This window comes from Phocoena phocoena, chromosome 3 (assembly GCF_963924675.1).
Source record: "Phocoena phocoena chromosome 3, mPhoPho1.1, whole genome shotgun sequence".
NCBI lineage: Eukaryota > Metazoa > Chordata > Mammalia > Artiodactyla > Phocoenidae > Phocoena > Phocoena phocoena.
Window position 1 is genome coordinate 56,379,906 of NC_089221.1, and position 23,742 is coordinate 56,403,647.

At 40.8% G+C, this 23,742-nt stretch overlaps 1 protein-coding gene across 3 annotated transcripts in view; it reads left to right on the forward strand.

Moving 5' to 3' along the window:
• The window catches only part of MCCC2 (methylcrotonyl-CoA carboxylase subunit 2), a 61,530-nt gene that overhangs the window by 33,784 nt on the left and 4,004 nt on the right, over positions 1-23,742 (forward strand). For 2 of the 3 annotated variants that reach the window (XM_065874264.1, XM_065874265.1), the window contains 8 exons: positions 3,194-3,258; positions 8,129-8,228; positions 8,339-8,434; positions 12,077-12,149; positions 15,108-15,188; positions 18,005-18,067; positions 21,487-21,643; positions 22,526-22,640. In XM_065874264.1, coding sequence (XP_065730336.1) covers positions 3,194-3,258; positions 8,129-8,228; positions 8,339-8,434; positions 12,077-12,149; positions 15,108-15,188; positions 18,005-18,067; positions 21,487-21,643; positions 22,526-22,640 — 750 coding nt within the window. Of the gene's footprint in view, positions 1-3,193; positions 3,259-8,128; positions 8,229-8,338; positions 8,435-12,076; positions 12,150-15,107; positions 15,189-18,000; positions 18,068-21,486; positions 21,644-22,525; positions 22,641-23,742 lie in introns of all 3 variants that reach the window. The other variant, XM_065874263.1, reaches the window with a different exon arrangement.

Consider the following 23,742-nt stretch of genomic DNA (forward strand, 5'->3'; position numbering starts at 1 on the left):
TGTTATACTTTGATGTTAAATAAGTGTATTTTCCAAATGATTGTGTTAATTTTTAATAACTTTTACTGAGGATCAGATAAGCCTGAAGAGCTGCCTTTTCAAACGAATTAAAAGTCTCAAGGCATTATTCAAAACCCCTACAGCATAATATTAAATATTATTCTTCAATATTTCTCTAGCTATGTGCAATAGCAATTGTTGGTTAATTTACCTATGTGTAGTAAACTTTCCTGGGTAATTCTTGTTTATTTTTCACTAGAGAATAAGTAAAGATATGACTAAAATTTTAAAACATCTTTTTGGGAATATAGGTAATATCATAATACTGAAATAATGCTAACTGTTTTCAAGAGAAGATTTTGTCTAAAGGTCAGCATTACAATGTCTGTTCAGTGGATTCAGATTTAACTTGTGCCTTAGAAAGAAGCAACGTAGCAGCTGAAGTCTGCAGTTTTGTTAGAGAACTAAACCTTGTTCAGTAGTCTACCATCAAAAGGCTGTATTTACAGGTAGAAAAAGAAGCAGCAGCAGCCTTACCTGCTTGAGAATTCTAAATTTTGATGCTTGTTTCACTGAAAATTGAGAAAAGGCTTTGTAGGTTTCACACATAATGTGAGGTTGTAGCTTTCAGTAGTTTAAGGTGGTTGGAAAAAAATGCATACTAATAAGGTAAATTTTTTTAACTTTTTATTTTATATTGGAGTATAGTTGATTAACAACGTTGTGATAGTTTCAGGTGTACAGCAAAGTGATTCAGTTATACATATATCTATTCTTTTTCAAATTCTTTTCCCATTTAGGTTGTTACATAGTATGGAGCAAAGTCCCCGGTAGAATAAGACACATTTTTGAAGGAGTTTTTTAGTCCTCCTACCTTTTGTTTATCATCCGAACTTGTTATTTAATAGAAAGCAGTGTTCATTTTCTCTTTGACTTTTATCATCTTTATACATATCACAGTTTCAAACATGTTGTGGGGGTTGCATAAATATTAACTGATGACAAATCTTTATTTTTTCAGTTGATATCAGTCAGTTCCCTGAAAATGAATTATCATGTATCAGACGTTTATTCGTTTTTACAACTTTAAATATCCAGACACCTCTTATAAGTAGTTATTGTCTGGACTGAATGTTATTTTACACCAAATGTTTTGGGAAGAAGAGAATCAAGAATTTAGTTCTGGGGCTTCCGTGGTGGTGCAGTGGTTGAGAGTCCGCCTGCCGATGCAGGGGACATGGGTTCGTGCCCCGGTCCGGGAAGATCCCACATGCCGCGGAGCAGCTGGGCCCGTGAGCCATGGCCGCTGAGCCTGCGCGTCCGGAGCCTGTGCTCCGCAATGGGAGAGGCCAGAACAGTGAGAGGCCCGTGTACTGCAAAAAAAAAAAAAAAAGAAGAATTTAGTTCTGGGGGTGCATAATTGGAGGTGAAAAATTTAATTACCTGGAATAATATTTTATTTAAGACAGAGCTTTTAATGTAGTGAATAAGTCATTTCTATGCTGTATTTTAGATTAGTGTTCATTATTCTCATAAAGGCTTTTCTTTTATTACTTGAAGAAAAAGAAACAAATCGACCAACCCAAAGCAGTAGGAATCAATAAATGATTCCTAAGGGATCAGGTTGACATTTAGCATTAAATGATTTTTCTTGCTTTTTCTTGTTCGAATTTCTCAGGCTATAATTGTCATTCTTTTTTAAAATTATTATTAATTAATTAATTTATTTTTGGCTGTGTTGGGTCTTAATTGCTGTGCGTGGGCTTTCTCTAGTTGTGGTGAGCGGGGGCTACTCTCTGTGCGGTGCACGAGCTTCTCATTGCGGTGGCTTCTCTTGTTGCGGAGCACGGGCTCTAGGTGCATGGGCTGCAGTAGTTGTGGCTTACGGGCTCTAGAGCACAGGCTCAGTTGTGACGCACGGGCTTAGTTGCTCCACGGCATGTGGGATCTTCCTTGACCAGGGATCAAACCCGCGTCCCCTGCATTGGCAGGCGGATTCTTAACCCATGCGCCACCAGGGAAGTCCCTATAATTAAGTCATTCTTAATTTGTTACTTAAGGTTTCTTTCTTTTTAGTCATATTATGCTGAATCTTAGATGTGGGTAATCATGGAGATTTTTTCCCCCCATCTTAAAGATATTATACCTTTAAGAGTTTGTTTTTGACAGTCACTGGAATTTTTCAGCAAAGGTGAAAAAATAGCATTACTTCAATATATGTATTGTGTCCAAAGATGAATAAATCACAGTTTCTGCCATCAAGGAACTCACGGTATAGAGAAGATGACAGAGACACATGCAAATTACTGACATAATAGTCTGGTAGGCGCCATGTTGGAGGTGTAGGTGGAATGCTCTTGAACCACAGATGAGCAAACATTGCTCTGTTAAAACCATGGAGTGTCGTTAATGGTTAAAAGGCCTGGGCAGGTCAGGGAAAGCCACACAGAGCAGATAGGGCTTGAAGGATAATTGGGGATTCACCGGGTGGTTGAGAGGGAGAAGGGAGCCCAGCAGTAGGATCGGCATGTGCACAGACACAAAGGCTTTAACGTGGGTGTGGAGGCAGAATAATGTAGGGGAAAGAGAGTGTGCTTTCAGACCAGGAATGTCTGGGTTCTGATCAGGTTCCATCCCTTGCTCAGAGGCTGTGGGCAGGTTCCTTAGTGACCGTGGGTTCACATTTCTCGTCGGTAGACTAGAGACAATATTATCTAGGTTTACCTAGGTGGGTGGGATGAGAAACAAAATGTCTAGTTCTATGGAAGAAAGAATGGTAGATATAATCAGGTTAAGAGGTGTGTAGGACAGCATTTTAATATAGTAATTCCCCTACATACGAACCTTCAAGTTGAGAACTTCTGAAGATGCAAACGTGCCCCTGTGTGCCAGCTGTTGTACTGTACTGCTGTACTTTTCAAGGTACTGTCCTGTAAGATTAAAAATATTTTCTTCATTTTTTTGTGTTTGTTTGTTTTTTATGTATAATTTGTGTGAAAAGTATTATAAACCTATTACAGTATAGTACTGTATAGGCGATTGTGTTAATTGGATACTTAGGCTAACTTTGTTGGACTTAATGAACAAATTGGACTTACGAACGCGCTCTCAGGACGGAACTTGTTTGTTTGTAGGGGACTTTACTGTATCTCTGATGGAGAAAACACACCATTGACTTTTATCCTTGTTGTAGGTTAAAGCAGCCACTGGAGAAGAGGTGTCAGCTGAGGATCTCGGAGGTGCTGATCTTCACTGCAGGTGAAACAGAAGCAGTTGTTTCTTTCCAGGATTGATTGTCACTTGTTTGTTTAAAAGACGTGTTAAATTATTTTTTCCAGGTGTTAAACTTGCCAGATCAAACCAGTTTATTTGTTCTAGATCTGCTCTTTTGGGTCCAATTCTTTTAGAGTTTCATTTCTAAGCAAGAATATCAACTTTTTCATTATAGCCTAGAAAGACTGGAGAAACAGGTTTCTTATTTATTTAACAAACATCCATTGAGCACCTGTTATGTGCCAGGCACTGTTTAGGTACTTGAGATAATAAGATAGACATTGTCTTTGATCTCAAGAAGCTTATAGTCTAGTCAGAGAGGTGGGCAATAAAGAAATAATCAGCAAAAAATTATATAAATATGTATACATGATAAGGGCTACAAAGAAGTATAGGCATATAGAAGGTGGGGCTAACCCAGTGGTGTGCCGGCATTATGCCTTTGTTTAATTAACACTTGTTAAGTGGAGCACAGGGTGCTGGATGGTGAGCCGTGGTTCAACAGCAGACCACAAGAGAATTTGAAATAGAGAAGTTTATCAGTCACAGGTCCTGGAGGAAGTACACAGCGCACCTTGAGGGGCCACATGAGGCAGTCTAGGCAGAGTGCCCAGAGAGAGAGACAGGACCTGGGTACCTGTTTTTATTAGGGTCCATGGTTGGAGTGCTTTTGGGGTCCCCTGACTACAGCTGGATTGGTCAGTCAAACCAGAAGATTGGGGTATTGGTAAGTTCCATGGGGATTTAATCTAAGCATACAGGTGCAGAGAGGCAGGGGAGACTGTTGATCTTAAGGGCTGTTGGGGAAGTTATATGAGGACTTACATTTGCTTGTGACTGAGCTGCTATCTAGGGCTTGCTTGAGGGGCCAGTGTCCATTTAAGGTCCATGCAGGCTGCTTGCAATGCTGGGGAATAGCTTAGCTAAATGCTCAATAGCAGGTAAATGCTTAGCTGATTCCCTGAGGAGGGAAAATGTCCTGCTTTGTGGCATCTGCCAATATCTGTGGTATGAATTATCCCACCATAGCTGATTTTAAGCTACCAGCGGGGCACCACTGAACATGGAATCAGGAAGAGATGCACACAGTTGGCCCTCGTGAGTCAGGCATGAGCCGCTCCATCACATTGCTGGTCTTCCCATTTCAGGTTAGAGTTCAGGAGTAAGAAGATCATCTACCTCCTAGAATTTTATGAGAATTAAATGAGATGGTATGTGTAAATTGCTTGAAACAATACCTGCTTTAAAATAAGTACCTGTAATTGTTAACTGCCATTATTATTATTGTTTACCATCGTAATTGGTCATTCAATGTTTTAGACTTTTTCTTTTATGAGCAATTAGGAAACCATCAAAGAGTTTTAAGGAGAGTTTGTGCTATTATTAAACATTTCACTAGAAAAAAAAAATCCCTCTGTCTGCTAAATGGAGAATGAACGCTTAGAGGGTTGGCAATAGTGTGTGTGAGGGACCAGTTGGGTGGTTGTATCAGTAGCATACAACTATTGCTAGAGTTGGCTGAGAGGTGCCGGTGGCTTAGATAATTATGGTGGTAGTGAACGGAGGAGGGGAGTAATCAGATTTGTGCTCTATTTTAGAGGTGGAATTGAGGGACTTGTTGATGGATTTCATATATGGGGCACAGGAAAGTGAGGTGACAAAGATGATGCCATGAAATGGTTTCATTTCCTGAGATTGGGAAGACAGGAGGAGGGGCAGAGTTGGGGATAGGGCAGGGGGATCAAGTGTTGCTTTTGAACCTGCTAAGTTATAGATGATCCAGACATCCAAGTAGAGATGCTGAATAGGCAATTAACTATAAGAGTCTGGAGCCTGGAACTGTGCTCAAGAACCATCAACATGGAGGTGGAATTTAAACCATAGGACTAGGTGAGCTCACCTTGAGATGAGTGTAGATAAGGAAGAGGGCCCAGGACTAGACCCTAAAGAACCCAGACATAACTGACAGGTAGATCTAATCATTGAGCTCAGTGGCCTGGGAGGTACAGTAAACCTTTCTTTGCTTTGCCAAACCACAAACCAGCGAGGCAGGTGACTCTGGGAGCAGTCCAGTAGGTGGGAGACGGAAAATAGGTACAACATTTCCACCCTCCTATCAAAGAACACTGCCTTGCCTTTTGAAGAGTTGGCTAAGGAACCTACCTTTGCCTCAGTTTTTCATTCACTCCTTTCTTTTTGAGCACTTATTTGTGGATAGATTGATTGTACAAAGTGTTATGAGTAATACAGAAAAATTTCAGGCCTAGTCCCTCCCCTCAAGGATTTATAATTTAACTTGGCAGATAAGAGAATGAGCTAAAAAACAATTACAAAACAAATAAGCTATTATGCTTCCAGTTTTACAACTAGAGGCAAAAGGAGGAATGATTAAGGGAAGAGCTGGAGCAGAATTGAGGTAGGCAGAGAAGAAGCTTCGAGAGCTTGAGTTTTCTGCCTGGGCTTAAACAGAAGACTTGCTTATTTTGGTGAACACTACTGTGAGCAGAGATGCAGCATTTCTCTCTTATCTGGTCATTTACGGACCATTTCAGGGAGACAGTGAAGTAGATGTTTCAGCCTGGAGAGAGAGAGGATGCAGGTAGAATAGAAACAGGACAAAGTGGGCTGCCACTATTTGTAGGTGCTTAATCAGGGGAAGGAGATGAAGATAGTATTTGAGGAGCATTAATTTAAAAAATTGTTTTGACAGTTTAAAGAAAAGTCATCTGGTGCCCATAAAAGCTGTAGGTGGTATATCAAGTTAGGCGTGTAGGTTCTAGGATTCATCTTCCGTTTGCCTCACTTGTTACCCTTGTGACTAGACAAACTACATAACTTCCCAGAGCCTCATTTCCTCATCTGTAAAATGAAGATATGAATAGTTCCTGCGTCATAGCACAGTGTCTGTGGCATACTAAGCGCTCTATTACTTTTAGCTGTCATCATTCATAGTAGCCTGTTTAAAATCATGGGACAGTGATTAGATGGTGATGGCTTTTTTGGGAACAGTGTCATAAAATTTACTAGGCACAACTTGCTTTGGGTTCTCTCTGTCATTGTAAATACGTATTTGTACATCTCCGATTCGTCATCCTTCGTAGTTAATTTGACACAAAGCTTTACATAGTAGTGTCTCATCAAAAATTTTCCCTTTCCTGTTGTTTTGGTAAATGCTAGACAGTTTTTAAAAGAAGGCATTTTAGGACTTCCCTGGTGGCACAGTGGTTAAGAATCCACCTGCCAATACAGGGGACATGGGTTCGAGCCCTGGTCTGGGGAGATCCTACATGCCACGGAGCAACGAAGCCCGTGCGTCACAACTACTGAGCCTGCGCTCTAGAGCCCGTGAGCCACAACTGCTGAGCCCGTGTGCCTAGAGCCCGTGCTCCACAACAAGAGAAGCCACCGCAATGAGAAGCCCGTGCACCACAACAAAGAGTAGCCCCCGCTCTCCACAACTAGGGAAAAGCCCATGTGCAGCAATGAAGACCCAATGCAGTCAAAAATAAATAAATTTTTTTTTAAAAAAAGGGCATTTTATTTTAAATATTTACTGATTTGGAAGCAGTCCCTTCTGCTTTTCTTTGCTTACTGAGTTACTACAGTGTAGCTAGAAGTCAGCAGTTGTAGCTGGTATTTGTGAAGCATTTGGAAGACAGGGTCAGTTGTAAAATGTCCTACCAAATTAAAGAAACTGAAGGGTCTGCTATTTGCAAAGGGTTGGAGGACTATAAAGAGGAGCACACATGGTCCTTGCTCTTATTGAGGAACACCCAAGCCCGAGGTGGACAGTGACGTGAAACCACTGTAAGAGCCCAGTTCTAAGACGTCTCCTAAGGATTTGGTGTGTTCCTTAGACAAGACATCAAAATTTAGATCGCGGCAGCTTAGTTCTTGCTCATAAAATGAACTAAAATTCTGTTTTTTCAGGGGTTGTGTGTGTATGTGTGTGCGTGCACACACACACAGAGATATATATATATATATTTTTCTATTTTTTGGCTGTGCTGTGTGGCACGTGGCATCTTATAGCTCCCTGACCAATTGAACCTGTGCAGTGGAAGCAGTGGAAGCGTGGTGTCTTAACCAGTGGACTGCCAGGGAAGTCCCTTTAAGTGTATATTTTTGCCTGACTTTATAGTGTTTTTTTAAAATACTTTATTAGAAAGTCATAGTACATCTACAAGTGAAACAACAAGCCATCTAATTGGAACCAGAGCACACCCATGCTTTATTCACGTTGAACTTGAAATTGAGCAGGCCCTTACCACAGTTCCATATTATCAATACCCATTTTCACCATTGATCTGAGGAACAGCGTTTTCAAGCCTTCGTGTGTGCTACCTGCAGCAGCTTACTCTTGGGGTGTAACTTGGTAAGGAAGGCCTCAGCAGTCTCTCATAAATGAGAGGCCGTAGTTGGCATCTTCACTGGGGTCTCAGTGAGGTACAAACACTTTTTGTTGTTACCAACTACATCACGAAAGCGTGCCAGCTGTGGTTGAACTTTATCTATCATATACGATTTTGTCAGAGGTGTACGGGATGAGCATTAAATGTGGTCCAGTAGAAGAAGGTCAAGATTGAAAAATAGAAGGTGTGGGTTCTTATGCAGGTACTGGTGGTCCTAGGACAAGGTACTTAACTTTTGTGTACCTCAGTTTTTCCTGTTTGTAAAACAAGGTTAATACTGTTTTGCCAGGGACGTTATGAAGATCAAATTAGATGACAGTTATTAAAGTGTTTTGGAAGTAAAAAGACGTCATCCTTAGATGAGAGAAGATACTTGGGGTTTAAGATATTTAATTATTTTCCTTTTCCCTGTTCTGATTCTTTTAGTGTGCTTTACTCTGTAGAAAGTCTGGAGTAAGTGACTACTACGCTTTGGATGATAATCATGCCCTTCACTTAGCTAGGAAGATCGTGAGGAATCTAAATTATCAGAAGAAAATGGATGTGAGTTGGATCTGTTCTTATATTTTTTATTTTCCCAAAGCATTTTGGCTTATGTCACCTTGAAATAATGTCTTTAAATAGGCTAATGTGATTGTTCTATATTTCTGCAGGTTACCATTGAACCTTCTGAAGATCCTTTATTGCCTGCTGATGAATTGTATGGAATAGTTGGTGCCAACCTTAAGAGGAACTTTGATGTCCGAGAGGTGTGTAAAGTGGAACTGTGAGCCGTAAGCTATGCTATCATAGTTTATGCCATGTGTTTAAACTTTGTTTGAACTACAAGCTGTGTGTATCCATTTTCAGAGCTGAAGTCTGTTTTAGATATGTTCGTCCCTAAACTAAGGGACTGTTGTGGGTCTCAGTAAGGAGTGACATATAAGGGGAAGATATCTTACTAAAAGAGAGAGGGGGGGAAACCTCTTAATTACTGGAAAGTTTTCATTGCACGATGACTAAGCTTGCTTTGTCCATATTTAGTACTCCATATTCCTGTGGACATTAGGAATGATGTAGCACAACTGTATAATTTCCAGCTATGTCTTTTTTGGGTTCTTATTTTGGGAAATGGATGAAATGTCAGTAAGTTGTTGAAAGGAAAAAACATACCCTTTTAGATCAATATGACAGGAGCAAAGATTAGACATTTGATTGCAGTTGAAGATGTTGCTATGGTTACAGGTTGTCTTCTGTAGTTTAGATTGACAATTTTTAGTGCTTGCATATAGCATGTAGTCTTTTATTTTGTTCAGTATCCATATCTGGTAGGATACTTTCTAAATTAGGAAACTGTCCTAATATCAGATTCTGTGCCTTAATATTTTGTTATGTTTCCCCTTGACTATAAAACTATTTTGTACTAACTGTGAAAAATATAGAAAATACAGAAAAACATAAAATTGCTTGTAATTCCACCATGCAGAGAAAGCAGCCAATATTTTGGTGTTTTGGCTTAGTGTGTATGTATACATTTTTATGTAGTTCAGATAGTATATACATACATACATATATTGATATATATATATTTAATTCTAATTTTTCCAGTTTAAATTATAAACATCTCCCCATTATTTAAAACTTCTTCATGAATGTTTTTTTGTGGTTAGGTCCTGATTCTTATACTAGTACCTGGTGACATGGTAGGCACTCAGTAAATATTTTTTTGGATGAATTGATGAGTGTAATATCCCACTTATGGATATGTACAAATATTTCTTTAGGCAATACCCTATTATTGTTAGAGGGTCTTAAGTGCTGGATTTTAATGGATCTTCAACTGGTACTTCACTTTAGCAAGGTAATTTAGTTAACTATAAGTTTTAGAATTAGGTTTTTTTTGTTTGTTTGTTTGTTTGTTTTGCAGTACGCGGGCCTCTCACTGTGTGGCCTCTCCCGTTGTGGAGCACAGGCTACGGACGCGCAGGCTCAGCGGCCGTGGCTCATGGGCCCAGCCGCTCTGTGGCGTGTGGGATCTTCCCGGACCGGGGCACGAACCCGCGTCCCTTGCATCGGCAGGCGGACTCCCAACCACTGCGCCACCAGGGAAGCCCCTACAATTAGGTTTTCAGTTTGACTTTTTAATTAATTACAGGCATAGAAAAACCTGGCACTTACAATCTGATGTGCCTGAAAAATGAGGAGTTCTAATAGTCAAATTTTCTAGGTGGCTAAGGATTCATTCTTTCAAGCATAATCACTTTTTTCATTTATTCCACAGTATTTATTGAGTGCTTTTTCCATGAAGGTATTGTTTCAGGCACTAGGGGTACAGAAATGAGCAAAACAGATGTGAATCCATGCCTACATGGCAGTTCAATTTCATTTTAATGGATATCTTTTTATAAAGATAGACTTCTGCCTTCTTAAATTGTATCCTGGACTTCTACCTTTTGCTGATTCATGTTCATCATTGTGATGTTAATTTATTATATTTTTCTGTAATTGCAAATAAGCCTTGTATGGAGGTCTTACTAGTATATGGAGCTGTGGGACAACATTGAGATATTAATTGAAAAACCCAGGTTCTAGGGCTTCCCTGCTGGCGCAGTGGTTGAGAGTCTACCTGCCGATGCAGGGGACGCGGGTTCGTGCCCTGGTCTGGGAAGATCCCACGTGCCGCGGAGCGGCTGGGCCCGTGAGCCATAGCCGCTGAGCCTGCGCTTCCGGAGCCTGTGCTCCACAGCAGGAGAGGCCATAACAGTGAGAGGCCCACGTACCGCAAAAAAAAAAACAACAAAAAAAACCCAGGTTCTAGTTCTTGTTTCCCTAGTCAGTGGTATGGGGGTTGAACCTCTCTGAGCATTGATTTCTGCTCCTAGAAATAGGAGTAGTGCCATATGATATGTCTGCTTCCTAAAGTTTGAGTCTTTGTGCAGATGAGTTAGTGTATTTTATGTAGCTGAGTGGACTTCACTGTAAAGCAAGTAGAAGGGGGTTCACGTTAAGTGGCCCTAGGCTGCTCTGACCTTTTGAGTGGCTTTATCTTTGTGTGGAAGAATGGTCGTCGCCATGTGTTTGTTTTTCAAAAGGTGTAGTTTTGGAGCCACATAGCACTTAGACAACTGTTATATCCCCATTATATTATTTGACCTTTTAGGAAAGTAGCTAAAACATAATTCAAAGTAAGCTATTCACTCATTTTTCAGCCTTTGCAGCTTATAAAATAAGGCTTTGATTGATGTGGTAAACAGGAAAAAGGAAGCTCAAACTGGATAGAAAAAATGATGTGTAGCATCTAAAATAGTTTCTGAAAAAATTTGGAATATGCTTCATGTTTAGAACACTTTGAAATAGTCCTGATATATAATGATGAATATGGAGGATAAGCTAGTAACTTTGACTCTGTGTAGATTAATTATATGTGTGTGTGTGTATGTGTATCAGATTCAGAATCAATGAACCTTTATTGAAGGCTTAATAATAGCTACCTTTTGATGAGTACCAGGCAATGTTATTAGCTCTTAAGTATTATTATTATTGTTATTACTTTTTTTTTTTAAACAGATGAGGAAACTGAGGCTTCAGGGATTCTAAGTAACCAGCCTGTGACTCTAGTTTCCCAGTGGTAGAGCTGGGAGAAGCTGGGAGTCAGAGCTGGTTCTTCATCTCAGCATTATTTTCTTAGGTTCCTTTATTACTAGTTCATCATATCTTCACAACTTTGTTCCATCTTTGCAGAAGTGAGAACCGAGACTCAGAGGGGTTAAATACCTTACTCTAGGACACATAAATCAATAAATCGTATGTTATACCCTAGACTGGAGCCTAAGTCTTCTGACTGTAAGGCTGGACCTTGCTTTCTTTCTTCTTCTTTTTTTTTTCTTAATAAAATCTTTTAATTGAAGTATAGTTGATTTACAATGTTGTGTTAACTTCAGGTGTACAGCACAGTGATTCAGTTTTATATATATATATATATATATATATATATATATATATATTCTTTTTCAGATTCTTTTCCCTTATAGGTTACTACAAAATATTGAGTATGATTCCCTGTGGCATGTAGTAGGACTTGCTTTCTGATTGAATCCCTGACTCTTGGTCAATACATTTGACAGCCCCTGAAGCTGTGAGTCTAGCAACCAGCCCATGTAGTCTCTGTGCTTCTCTGGTATACAACATGGAGCTGTTGCTTTTATAGTAAAGTGTAAAATCAGGGCCAAGAATGACTTCAGGGCATTAACCATGCATATCAAGTGAAATTCTATTGAGAAGATTTTCTGAGTAGGGTGAAATTTTGTGAAAGTGACAACTTCATTACAAATTTGTTTTCCTTACAAATAAGTTGAATGCAAAAATTCTTTTATAATATAATTGCTCAGGGACATTGTTATTTTTCCTCTTAGGTCATTGCTAGAATCGTGGATGGAAGCAGATTCAATGAATTTAAAGCCTTATATGGAGACACATTAGTTACAGGTATAAAGATGAAGAACTGAAAATGTGAACGTTTTATGCTGCTTTGAAAATAAGTGATCTCTTGTCTCACGGCCCTGATGCACTTGGCATGGGCTTTGTTATTTAGAGCAGTATAAACGTGTGAGTCAGTACTCAAAAGGAGCTGTTTCGTAAAGATCACTTGTAGCTGAATGCCTTCATAGATCCAGAATTTAAAATGATGAGGGCAAGATGCTCTGGTCCAGACCATTATTCTGTGACTTTGTAGCATTAGCTGTATAAAAAGGCTCTTATCATAGTAAAATTAACAAAAATATTTGTAGTTTTAAAAATTTCTCTGGATGACTATAATTATTTTGAAAATTTCAGCCCTGTCTTCTTTATTCTTTAGTCTTCAATTCGACTGTGAAGTTTCGTGTGATGTTTTAGTTTCCCAGAAGACTGTAGACTGAGTTAAACCTTCTCACCGCCTCTGTGTAGGTCTTATGTTGATCCACATAAAGACTAGATTGAGAATACAGGACAGAATACCAAGTCTGAAAAAACAAAATAAGAATGTTTATAAAAGTTAATTCATTCACCTAAACTGTTAGGTTCGTAGGCCTTTGAAGAAATATTTGAAACATAGACACCAGGTCCATAGTAATCTATTTTGGACAAATGGCAAAACAAATATGGGCATTTTACTTGGTCTTAAAGAAGCTCCAAAATGTAGTAGTTAATCTGAAGACAGCATACCAGAGTAGAAAAAACAACTAGCTGCAAAAATCCAAATTGCAAATATACATTGAGGCTTAAGGATAAGTCACAGCAGTTTCTCCTGGTCTGATTTATGAGCAAGAGAAGGGTTCACACTGGAAGTGGAATTTATGTGTTTGTATTTAGGTGTTTAAGTGATTAAGAGCTTTTTCTTTGATATATAGACAGGATTTGTCCCCAAATAGTTCAGGATGTAACCCTCATTGTGCAGCCGTTTAAAACAAGTCAGAACTGTTTCTGCTTCTTTCTCAGAGATGGATGGGCTGGCTTTGTCATCTGTTTTTATGTATTTGCCCTGGACTTGCTAAAATACTTGTGGTACTTTTGCTCCCTAAAATACCAGGAGTAGATCTACCAGATGGTAGATCTCCATCTCTTCTTGTCTGTACCGGAATTCAAATAAGGTTTGGGTCGGCGGTGGGGGCGGGGGGGCGGCAGGCGTGTAGTGAGAGGGAGAAGAGAGGAATGAGAGGGCGAAGGGGGAATGAGAGGGTGAGGAGGTAGTAAGAGAGGATGAAAGGGGGCATGAGGGGGAGGGGGCATGAAAGGAGGAGGGAGGGATGAATGCGGGGGCCATGAGTGAGTGAGGGAGTGAGGAGGGAGAAGGACAGAGTTTTGTAAGGATCAGGTGTCTGGCAGTTCTTACAGCTTTCCTCCTGCCCCCGCACTTGCCATAGGTAGGCCTAGGAGTTTCGTAGACATTTTGCTTTCTTGTTTGGCCGATAGGAACTTGGTGAAGGTGCTCCCTCCATGGGTGACCCTAGTGTAGTGGGGCATGCGCCCTACTCAGCAGGACTAAGGGTGGATGGAAAGTTTAAACAGCTCACAGGGCAGAACACCTTCAGGGGTAGCACCGTGCTTCTGAGACACGTGCTGGATTCCCAGCTCTTTTTATGGGATGGGTCAGGACCCAGAGTGGATTGTTAGTACTTTGGGGAGGTTTGCCCCTTTCTGAATTGCCTCTGTTAAGTGGCAGTGCCATTTAGGATGTGTAGCCTAGGGTTTGGGTTGGGATTTTAGGTCTGAAAGACGAAGAGAAATCAAGGTGACCGGCAAATCAGTGTTTCATTTTAACATATTAAATAAACATAAGGATTTTAAAAAATAAATCAAGGCAAAGCCAGAGTAAAGAACAAAAATAAGTTAAAAAATTCGGTGTTCTGGCTTGTCAGTAGGTTGACATTCTCTCTTATCCATTCATTCTTCGAGCACCTGCTTTGTGTTGGGCAGCCCACGCCAGGGGTCTTAGTGGCAGCCTGTCCAAGCTTGAGCTTGGGCACAGAGCCTGGTCCAGGAACTTAGGCATTGAGCTTCCTGTGACCCCTCTCACAAGCACAGTTTGTTGACACTTGGCTTCCAAGTATTTGACACCTATTTATAGTCAAGTAGGTTTGTTGAAAATCACTCTTGGGAATGTCTCTAGTCACGTCCTTCATATTTACAAAATAGCCTCCTGGAATCACCTAAAGTGTCTACCTCACAAAATAACAGGGTTTTCTTCCCCCTTGCTCTTCTCTCTTATTTCTCGTGTGTGTGTGTGTGTGTGTGTGTGTGTGTGTGTGTGTGTGTGTGTGTTTGTGTAGTGGTAGTGGAAGTGATATTGAGACAAAAACCAAACTTGTGGAAAGGAGAAAGAAAAAGATGCAAACACAGAGAAAATGAAAGTGTAGTGATTTATTCCTCTAAGCTTAACTGGATTTCTTACCTTAAACTCGGTTACCACCAGGCTTGACTGCATTCCTGCTTTTTAAAAAAGTTTGTCTTTGCTGAGTTTATCCCTTTTATTTCAAGGGCCTGCCATTACCTCAGGCGTTTTAAGGCAAGCTAGGCACCTAAAACTGGCCGATGGCTCTGAACATTGACCTTTAAAGGGATCTGTGTCTGATTTGTTCTATATCAGAATACCCTTCGTGTCTGGTACATAGTAGGCACTCATATATGTTACATGAATGAACGGATGACACTAATCCAATCATCTAACCAAACTGGTTGGTCAGACAAGTGGATAACTTTATATGTAACACACCCCTTTCAAGAAAGCAAAAAACCCAGCCTCCAGTACCTTAGAAATAAATTATGCCATGAGCTATTTTATACCATAGACGAAATCTCTACATTTTAAACATCGATTTGAAATTAAACAATGTATAAATATGTCTGTTCGTTGTGAATTAAAAGCCCTCTGAAATATATACATCTTTTTTTCAATTTTCTTTTGAGGATTTGCTAGAATATTTGGATACCCAGTAGGTATCGTTGGAAACAATGGAGTTCTCTTTTCTGAATCTGCAAAAAAGGCAAGTACTGTTAAAAATGTTTCAAGGTTTTTCTGTTTTAATTTAAACATTATCAAGTAATGAATGAAAATTATTGCATAAAAGCTTTAAAATATTTAACCAGATGCCTTAGCAAACAGAACATTGTGTGCCTATATGTGTGAACATGTATGTGTGTGCGTGTTAAATGTTTGAAACAGCTTTAGGGAGGTTTACGTGAATATGATGAACTGTCTTGAGCACTGTTAAAAATACAAATGTTTGTTTTAGGAAAGTTCTTTTAATACTTGAATTATAACTGCTGTGGATGATGTATACATTTTCTAAGAATATAGGAATACTTGTCTTGAAAGTGTTTCATGCATTCGAGGGGTTCAGACATACTGTTCATATGGTTCTGAGACATGACCTGCTCTATTCTATCCCATAATCCGTTTAACTTGATTATATTTTCACTTTTTGGAAACAGAAAGATAGTGGGTCTTGTTACTGAAGCTCTGGTTTTAAAAGAGGGAATTCATGAATATATTTTGGCTTAGTATTCAATTTCATACATCATTGTCTCAGATTTACCTAAACTTGGATAAATGTAATTCATGTACTTATTTGATAAAATATTTTCTTAAGAAAATAAAAAAGTTTAGCCCTGTTTTTCCTCTTCAAATGATAGAGTGAATAACAAGGTAAAAGTTCTCTTACTGAGGCAGGTAACAGGCAATTAAGCACTTTCATACCCTAATTAGGAAGAATTTGTCTTTGGCAGAATGCTTTATTAGTAAAGTTAGTTTCTGGATTTTGCTGTTCATTATTTGTTCTCCCACTGAGATTATAAGACGAAAATAAGAGAGTAAAAATAAAGAAAATAAAAGTCACCTACATTCGTGCCAGAAATAACCTTGAGTAACATTTTATTATGGTTCCTTAGTTTTTTCTGTTCCCCCTCTTTTTTTAAACAAAATTGGTTTTGCCATATATAGGGAAGTTTTGCTGGTTTTCACTTAATAGTATGTATAGTGAGCGTTTCCAAAATATTAAATATTTCTAATACACTGACTTTTTAAAAAAAATTTATTTATTTTTGGCTGCATTGGGTGCTGAGTGCAGGCTTTCGCTAGTTGCGGTGAGTGGAGGCCACTGTTTGTTGCGGTGTGCAGGCTTCTCATTGCGGTGGCTTCTCTTGTTGCGGAGCACAGGCTCTAGGTGTGCGGACTTCAGTAGTGGCTCGTGGGCCCTAGAGCGCAGGCTCAATTGTTGTGGCGCACAGGCTTATTTGCTCCGTGGCATGTGAGATCTTCCCTGACCAGGGCTCGAACCCGTGTCCCCTGCATTGGCAGGTGGATTCTTAACCACTGAGCCACCAGGGAAGCCCCTAATACACAGACTTTTAATGACTATATAATATACTTATTTCAATAGAAGGTATGTCAGACTGAGGCCAACAAACACCGCCTTGTTTTATTTGTTGGCTTGTCACAGATAAATCCAGGAGGAAAGCTATGTTTGGCCTCTGTCTGACATTTCATTTGTTGAGGTAAGCCCCACAAGTCTGTGTGATTTCCTCGTTCTCGTATTTGAGGTCGAGCAATTGCTTTGCAATCTTGTACTTGCCAAGGCATTTCCAGCTAAGTTAAAGGCATCTGCAAATAGAGAGTAAAATATAAAGGACACAGCTTTAAGTGTTTTCTTACTCACATAATCTTTAGAAGATAGGGAAAGGAATAGTTATATATACATTTTTTTTTTTTTTGCAGTACGTGGGCCTCTCACTGTTGTGGCCTCTCCCGTAGCGGAGCACAGGCTCTGGACGTGCAGGCTCAGCGGCCATGGCTCACGGGCCCAGCCGCTCCACGGCATGTGGGATCTTCCCAGACCGGGGCATGAACCCGTGTCCCCTGCATCGGTAGGTGGACTCAACCACTGCGCCACCAGGGAAGCCCCTGGAATAGTTATATTTTTGTGTCATTAAATAACTAATTTCCTAAACTCAAGGTTAAAAGGTGTCTAGCACTCATCTAAAGTCCCATTTGGGCTTCCCTGGTGGCACAGTAGTTAAGAATCTGCCTTCCAATGCAAGAGACACGGGTTCGAGCCCTGGTCTGGGAAAATCCCACATGCCACGGAACAACTAAGCCCGTGTGCCACAACTACTGAGCCTGCGCTCTAGAGCCCGCGAGCCACAACTACTGAAGCCCGCACACCTAGAGCCTGTGCTCTGCAACAAGAGCAGCCACCGCAATCAGAAGCTTGTGCACCACAACGAAGAGTAACCCTCGCTTGCTGTAACTAGAGAAAGCCCACGTGCAGCAATGAAGACCCAACACAGCCAAAAAAAAAAAAAAATCCCCTTTATTTCAAGTATGTTGGTAAGAAAGATATATTTTTACTATAATCTTGGTGCCTGAAAGAATTTCAAGTGATTATCAAAACGTAGGTATCCCAGAAGGGTTTATATTCTATCTTTTTTAAAGTCGAGAACCAGAGAATTGCCTTCTGGTGAGGCTCAGAAATTCTCATTGACAAGCAATTTCTTCTTCTCTGTTCCTGAAGTTTCACTTGCTGTTTGGAATATTAGTGGTTGACTTCATCTCTGATACAGGAGTTGGCCTGCAGTCATGTGCCAGTGATCACACAGGTGCCTGTGCAAAACAGTGCAAATTGTAATCACGTTCCATTGACAGTGGGTCCCCATGGTAGTATTATTATTACTGTTACTATAAGGTCAGACTAGCCAAGCAAAGGGTACTCTTTCTTTGACCCAAATGTGTTGTTTGCAGGGTAAATGATGATTAAATTTGTTAACCTCCCACTAAAAAGATTTTTATTTTATTTGCTTATAGGGAGCTCATTTTATCCAGTTATGCTGCCAAAGGAATATCCCTCTGCTGTTTCTTCAAAACATTACTGGTAAGAAAATGGCTTGGACTTCCCTGGTGGCCTTGCAGTGGTTAAGAATCCGCCTGCTAATGCAGGGGACACGGGTTCGAGCCCTGGTCCAGGAAGATCCCACATGCCACAGAGCAACTGAGCCCGTGAGCCACAACTACTGAGCCCGTGCTCTAGAGCCTGCGAGCCACAACTACTGAGTCCATGCCGCAACTACTGAAGCCTGCATGCCTAGAGCCTGTGCTCCGCAACAAGAGAAGCCACCGCGATGAGAAGCCCGTGCACTGCAACGAAGAGTAGACCCTGCTGTCAGCAATTAGAGAAACCCTGCACGCAGCAATGAAGACCCAACGCAGCCCAAAAAAAAAAGAAAAAGAAAACAGCTTAACCAGTTTGGGTGCATTTATTCAAGAGCTGCAGTGTCCAGTATGGCTCATGTATTGGACAGTGCAGACATAGAATGCTTCCATCATAACAGAAAGCTTTATTGGACATGCTCTCTCTAGATTATCTTTAAAGGTTAACACTTCAAGACTCTTAAGTATTTGGGGGAATTTATCCATGTTTTTGAGTGAAGCAATTTCTGAGTTGCAAGTGTATCAAACATTTGAGTGGCCTTCCTTTACTCCTGCACATGTGCACCCACCCACCCGGAAAACAGCAGAGTGTTCTCAGCCAGTAACACTCTCATGAGTGCTGGAGGGTGTTATCTGACCCATGGTCTCTTTCCCAGTACTTTGTTCCCCATAAAGGATTTTAAGTACATGCTGTGGTCCTCCCTTTTCCTTATCTTTCATCGTGCAGTTAATTCTACCTGAAGCAACATCTTAAATGGACATGCACATCCTGAACCAAAGTCTGGGATTTGAGGTGTTTCTTTTAAGGTTATTTATTTAATTTTTGGCTGCGTCGGGTCTTAGTTGTGGCACGCAGGCTCTTTCGTTGCGGCGCGCGGGCTTCTCTCTAGTTGTGGCGGGGGGTTTTCTCTCTCTAGTTGTGGCGCGCAGGCTCTGTGGCACATGGGCTCCAGAGTGCATGGGCTCTGTAGTTTGCAGCATGCAGGCTCTCTAGTTGAGGCACACGAGCTCAGTAGTTGTGGTGCACAGGCTTAGTTGCCCTGGCATGTAGTATCTTAGTTTCTTGACCAGGGATCAAACCCGTGTCCCCTGCATTGTAAGGCAGATTCTTTACCGCTGGACCATCAGGGAAGTTCCGTGATTTGTGTTTTGACTCCAGAGAATGATAAGACCGATGTCAACTGTCTGATTTCATGTTCCATGGGTGATCCTAACATGGCAGGTGGAATGATTTTTAAGGGCTCTTAGGGTTCTAGAGTTCTTCTTCCTGGCATTCTATGATTCTCCTATTTATACTTTTTGTGTGTTGCATGGTGCCTGACAGGAGGCACTCCGATATGTTGATTAGCTAAAAAAAAATGTTTCCCCCAGTCTTGTAAGTCAGGGGTTCCCACCCCTGGGCCGTGGACTGGTACTGATCCATGGCCTGTTAGGAACCAGGCCGCACAGCAGGAGGTGAGTGGTGGGCGAGGGAGTGAAACTTCCTCTGCTGCTCCCCGTGGCTCACATTACTGCCTGAGCCTTCCCCCCCGCCCGCCGCCACCCCACTCGTGGAAAAATTGTCTTCCATGAAACCGGTCCCTGGTGCCAAAAAATGTTGGAGACCACTCTTCTAAGTCCTGTGTGGTTATCTCAGGTTCAAAGGAAGAAGTCCTTAATTAGTTGTTGGGATCAGGCATGCCTTTATGAGAAGGAGTTTGGCCTTGGCAGTCAGCAGGGCTTTACATTGTACTGGTGCTAAAACATCTTCATCTGGTGCTGTTCTTAAGTTTAAGATATCTGGTTAGATGACTCCTGAGAGGAGTTATATCCAGGTGGCAGCCAGAGAGGGCCCTATGTGGCAAACCTTCTAAGAGGGCAGGTAAAAGTACTCTGAAGCTTCACTAGGCCAGAGACCTTGTTTCTAATAATGACTCATGATTTATTAACCACCAGTAAGTTAGACTGTGTGCATGGAAGATTCCTACATTTTCACTGTGCTTTATTTTTTGTTGAGTGGGGGTCAGAGAGCAGAGTTTGAGTTTGGTTTTTCAACATTGCGTTTGAGGGACCTCAAATGTATCCATTTGGAAATACATGGTGGGCAGTTGAAAAGTCTTGAGCACCGAAGAGGTGTGTTAGCTGGAGGCGAACGTCGAGACATCCTTAGAACATGGAGATGGCGTTTAAAGCTGTGGGAATAGATAACACCCAGAGAGAAGAGAAAGGGCTCAGGGATAATCTTTGAGTAACTCTAATTTCTTCCACAGAGATGAGAGTAAAGGAAGAAAGGCAGCGTGATTATGTTGTTCTTTATGGTGAGAAACAGAAGGGTTAGAGAAAGCCAAGTGAGATGGCCTCGGTCTTCTTTTTCAAGGCAGAATCACTCACGGGGACTAGAGGCACTGTGGGGTGATAGGGTGGTGGGTGGTGGGTGAGGGCTTTTAAGGAGAGTCGATATTTGAGATAGCTATTGTGGGAATGTTACAGGGAGTCGAGATAAAATAGATAAAGGAGTCTCTGAGCTATTCTGAGGGCCCAGTTCAGAGGGCAGGGAGGTGACCAGAGGAAGCAGATGGTGCCTGGTGGGGGCAGGGCTTGTTACATCAGTACTGTTGTATCCACAGCAAGTACAGGTGATCCATAAAAAATGGTTTAATTGAATTGGATTACCCATTGCTGGAGATTTGCAAAGCAAGAACAGCGACCATCATGTAGGCCTGTGCGTCTGTGGGTGTGGAGGGAGACAAATGAAGCCTGATTCAACGTTTATAAGGTGAAGAGGAAGAACCCCAAGGCCTGGAAAGCGCAGTGACGCTGCAGACCAGTTTCAACAGAGCCGGGGGTGGGAGCTTGGAGAAGTAGAAGGATCCTATAATTATCATGAGAATTCTTTTATCTTGCTGTTGAGTCGCTGACAGGGACTCAGCATCTCTATGAAACATTAATTTTATTTCATCAAAGTTTTAAAGCAGTGCTTCAGAAGGAATAATCTATATTTTAAACCAGGTCAGTGAATCCTAAAGCCCTCACAGTTGGGTTTGCCATAGTACTTTTTCCTTAGCTTGCCGTATCCTGTTCTTTCATCACCAAGCTGTTGTTCTGAGATAATTTCTTGAAGATACGTTGCATTCTTATCTTGTTTGAGGATCTCTGTGCGCATCCAGATGAACCACTTAAACAATTTTTTAAATGATTAGAGAAAATTTTATTTTACCTTTTAATGCAAATTTGTGGGGGGCATATTTCACATATAAATATTTTATTAGGGTGAGAGGCCTGTGGTAAAATATAAGGTTGGCAAGACGTCCTTCTAGTACCTTGGTGAAAATGACTTCTGCACACTAATCTCATCACCCTGAGGCTCTCTTTCTGTTTTCACAGGATTTATGGTTGGTAGAGAGTACGAAGCTGAAGGAATTGCCAAGGATGGCGCCAAGATGGTGACTGCCGTAGCCTGTGCCAATGTGCCAAAGATAACTGTCATTATCGGGGGCTCTTACGGGGCTGGAAACTATGGGATGTGTGGCAGAGCATTTAGGTAGGTGGTTGTCATGATTTTCTCTGAAAGCATGAATCATACTTCAAGGATCATTATGAATGGTCAGTTTACGTCAAGGCTATTTGAAATACAGAATGACATTCACAAATCTTAATCAGTTATACCATAATCTGTATCATCTGGAGGCGTGAAATGAAATTTAATGCTAAAAGTACCACTTGGAAGAAATCCACAGTGGGAATCAGGAAATATTTTGGAATGGCTGATAATGAAAATACTACATGTCATAACTTGTGTGATGTGTCTAAAGTCTTGCTTTGAGAGAGGTGTGTAGACTTAATTGTATATTATATACTGGAAGAGAAGTAAGGCTGAAAATCAGTGAGCCAAGCAGCCAGCTGAAGAGGTTCAAAGAAGAGCAGCATATTACAACAAGAAAAATAAAAACAGGACATAATAAAGTACAAACATTATAATGATAGAAGAATCAGGAAAGCCCAAAGTTGCTTTGTTTAAAAGGGTTAACAAACTTGAGAATCCCCTGTTAAAACTAAAAAATAAAGGGAGAAGGCACATATCACCAATTTTAGGAATGGAAAACAGCACATAACTGCACATAATGAGAGGGTATTTTGAATACTTTTTTGCCCAGTAAATTTGGATGAAATGGAAAAATACTGTTTATCAAAACAGACGTCAGAATCACCTGGAGAACTTAAAAATTCTACCATGCTGAAGCCCCACTGCAGGAGGTTACTCTGGGGTGGGTTCTAGGCATTGTTTTTTTTTTTAATCCCCAGATAATTGTAATGCGCAGCCAGAATGAAGAACCACTGATTTAAAAGGTAAACATGGGCCTCTGAAAATCTCTATGTAGTACAGTGAATTCATTTGATCATTCTTTCCTTTTTCCCCCCATAGCCCAAGATTTCTCTACCTGTGGCCAAATGCTCGCATCTCAGTGATGGGAGGAGAGCAGGCAGCTAATGTGCTAGCGACAGTAGCAAAGGACCAAAGAGCACGGGAAGGGAAACAGGTAAATGCTGTTTCTTTGTCTCCAGGTTTGACTTTCACCAGAACACGTGGAGCCAGGGAGCAGCATACCCAAAACCCCTCCAAGTTTGTGGCTAGGATTCCAACGTTCAGGGCCTGGCTTTATCTAGAAGACACTGACCTGGAAATTGTTTTAGCAACTTACACTTATACATTTTCCATTTCTCTTTTTAGAGCCATTTCACCTGAAGTACCTTCTTGTGGTAATTTACAGACTTTTCAGAATCTCCAAGAAAACACTTAACAAACTCTTTTGTCTCTGGGTGCCTGAGGCATAAAGATGTTTGATTCTTAGTCATTTGCAGTTCGTGAGATTTAAATAAATCTGACTTATGTCTTTGATTTTATGACCTGAAGCAGCAGAATTTTGTGTTTCCTATTTTACTTTTAGATTGTTGTTAAGGATACCTCTAGTGGGAGGGCCCCGTTGTGTAATGAGAATTGAATACCATTATTATACCGTGAAAGTATCAATGAAGAAGGAGGGAAAGGGCACTGGAAGCTTAATGAAAAGCAAATCAGCAAATAGCTGCTTTTGAGATGGATTCTTTTGTTTGTGTCTCTGTTAGAGATTCATCTGAAATTTTGCATTACATTTTATTATAACTTACAACTATTTTATGTAAACAGCAGGCCTATAAAATGATTGGTGCATGTTCCTAAAGTTGCTTAGGTGCACTGTTTCATCGTAACAAGGCATAATGTGGAGGAGGCCCTGCCTTCTCAGGCTCTCACTTCTGCCATTTAGAGATTGATCATCTGGTCAACCGCCTAGTTTGTAGAGTGGGGATAATATAAAGCCAGAGGGTGGTTCCTGCCTCCCTGAATGTATCTCATCCGTGCCTCACATCCCCAGCTATCTTTTCCAAGCAACAGTAACTCTGCAGACTTAAGTTGAAGTTTCAGGTGCGAGTACTAACTAGTATCCAAGCCAGAGGAAAGTTTTACTTTTGTGTGTATGTAGTGGGGAGTGGGGGATATGAAATTCTACCTGATATTTTGAAGGCATGTCTTAAATTCTAGCCCAGCATGGCGATATCTTATTAAATAGTTGTGTTTTGATTAATTTGATATACAGATATATG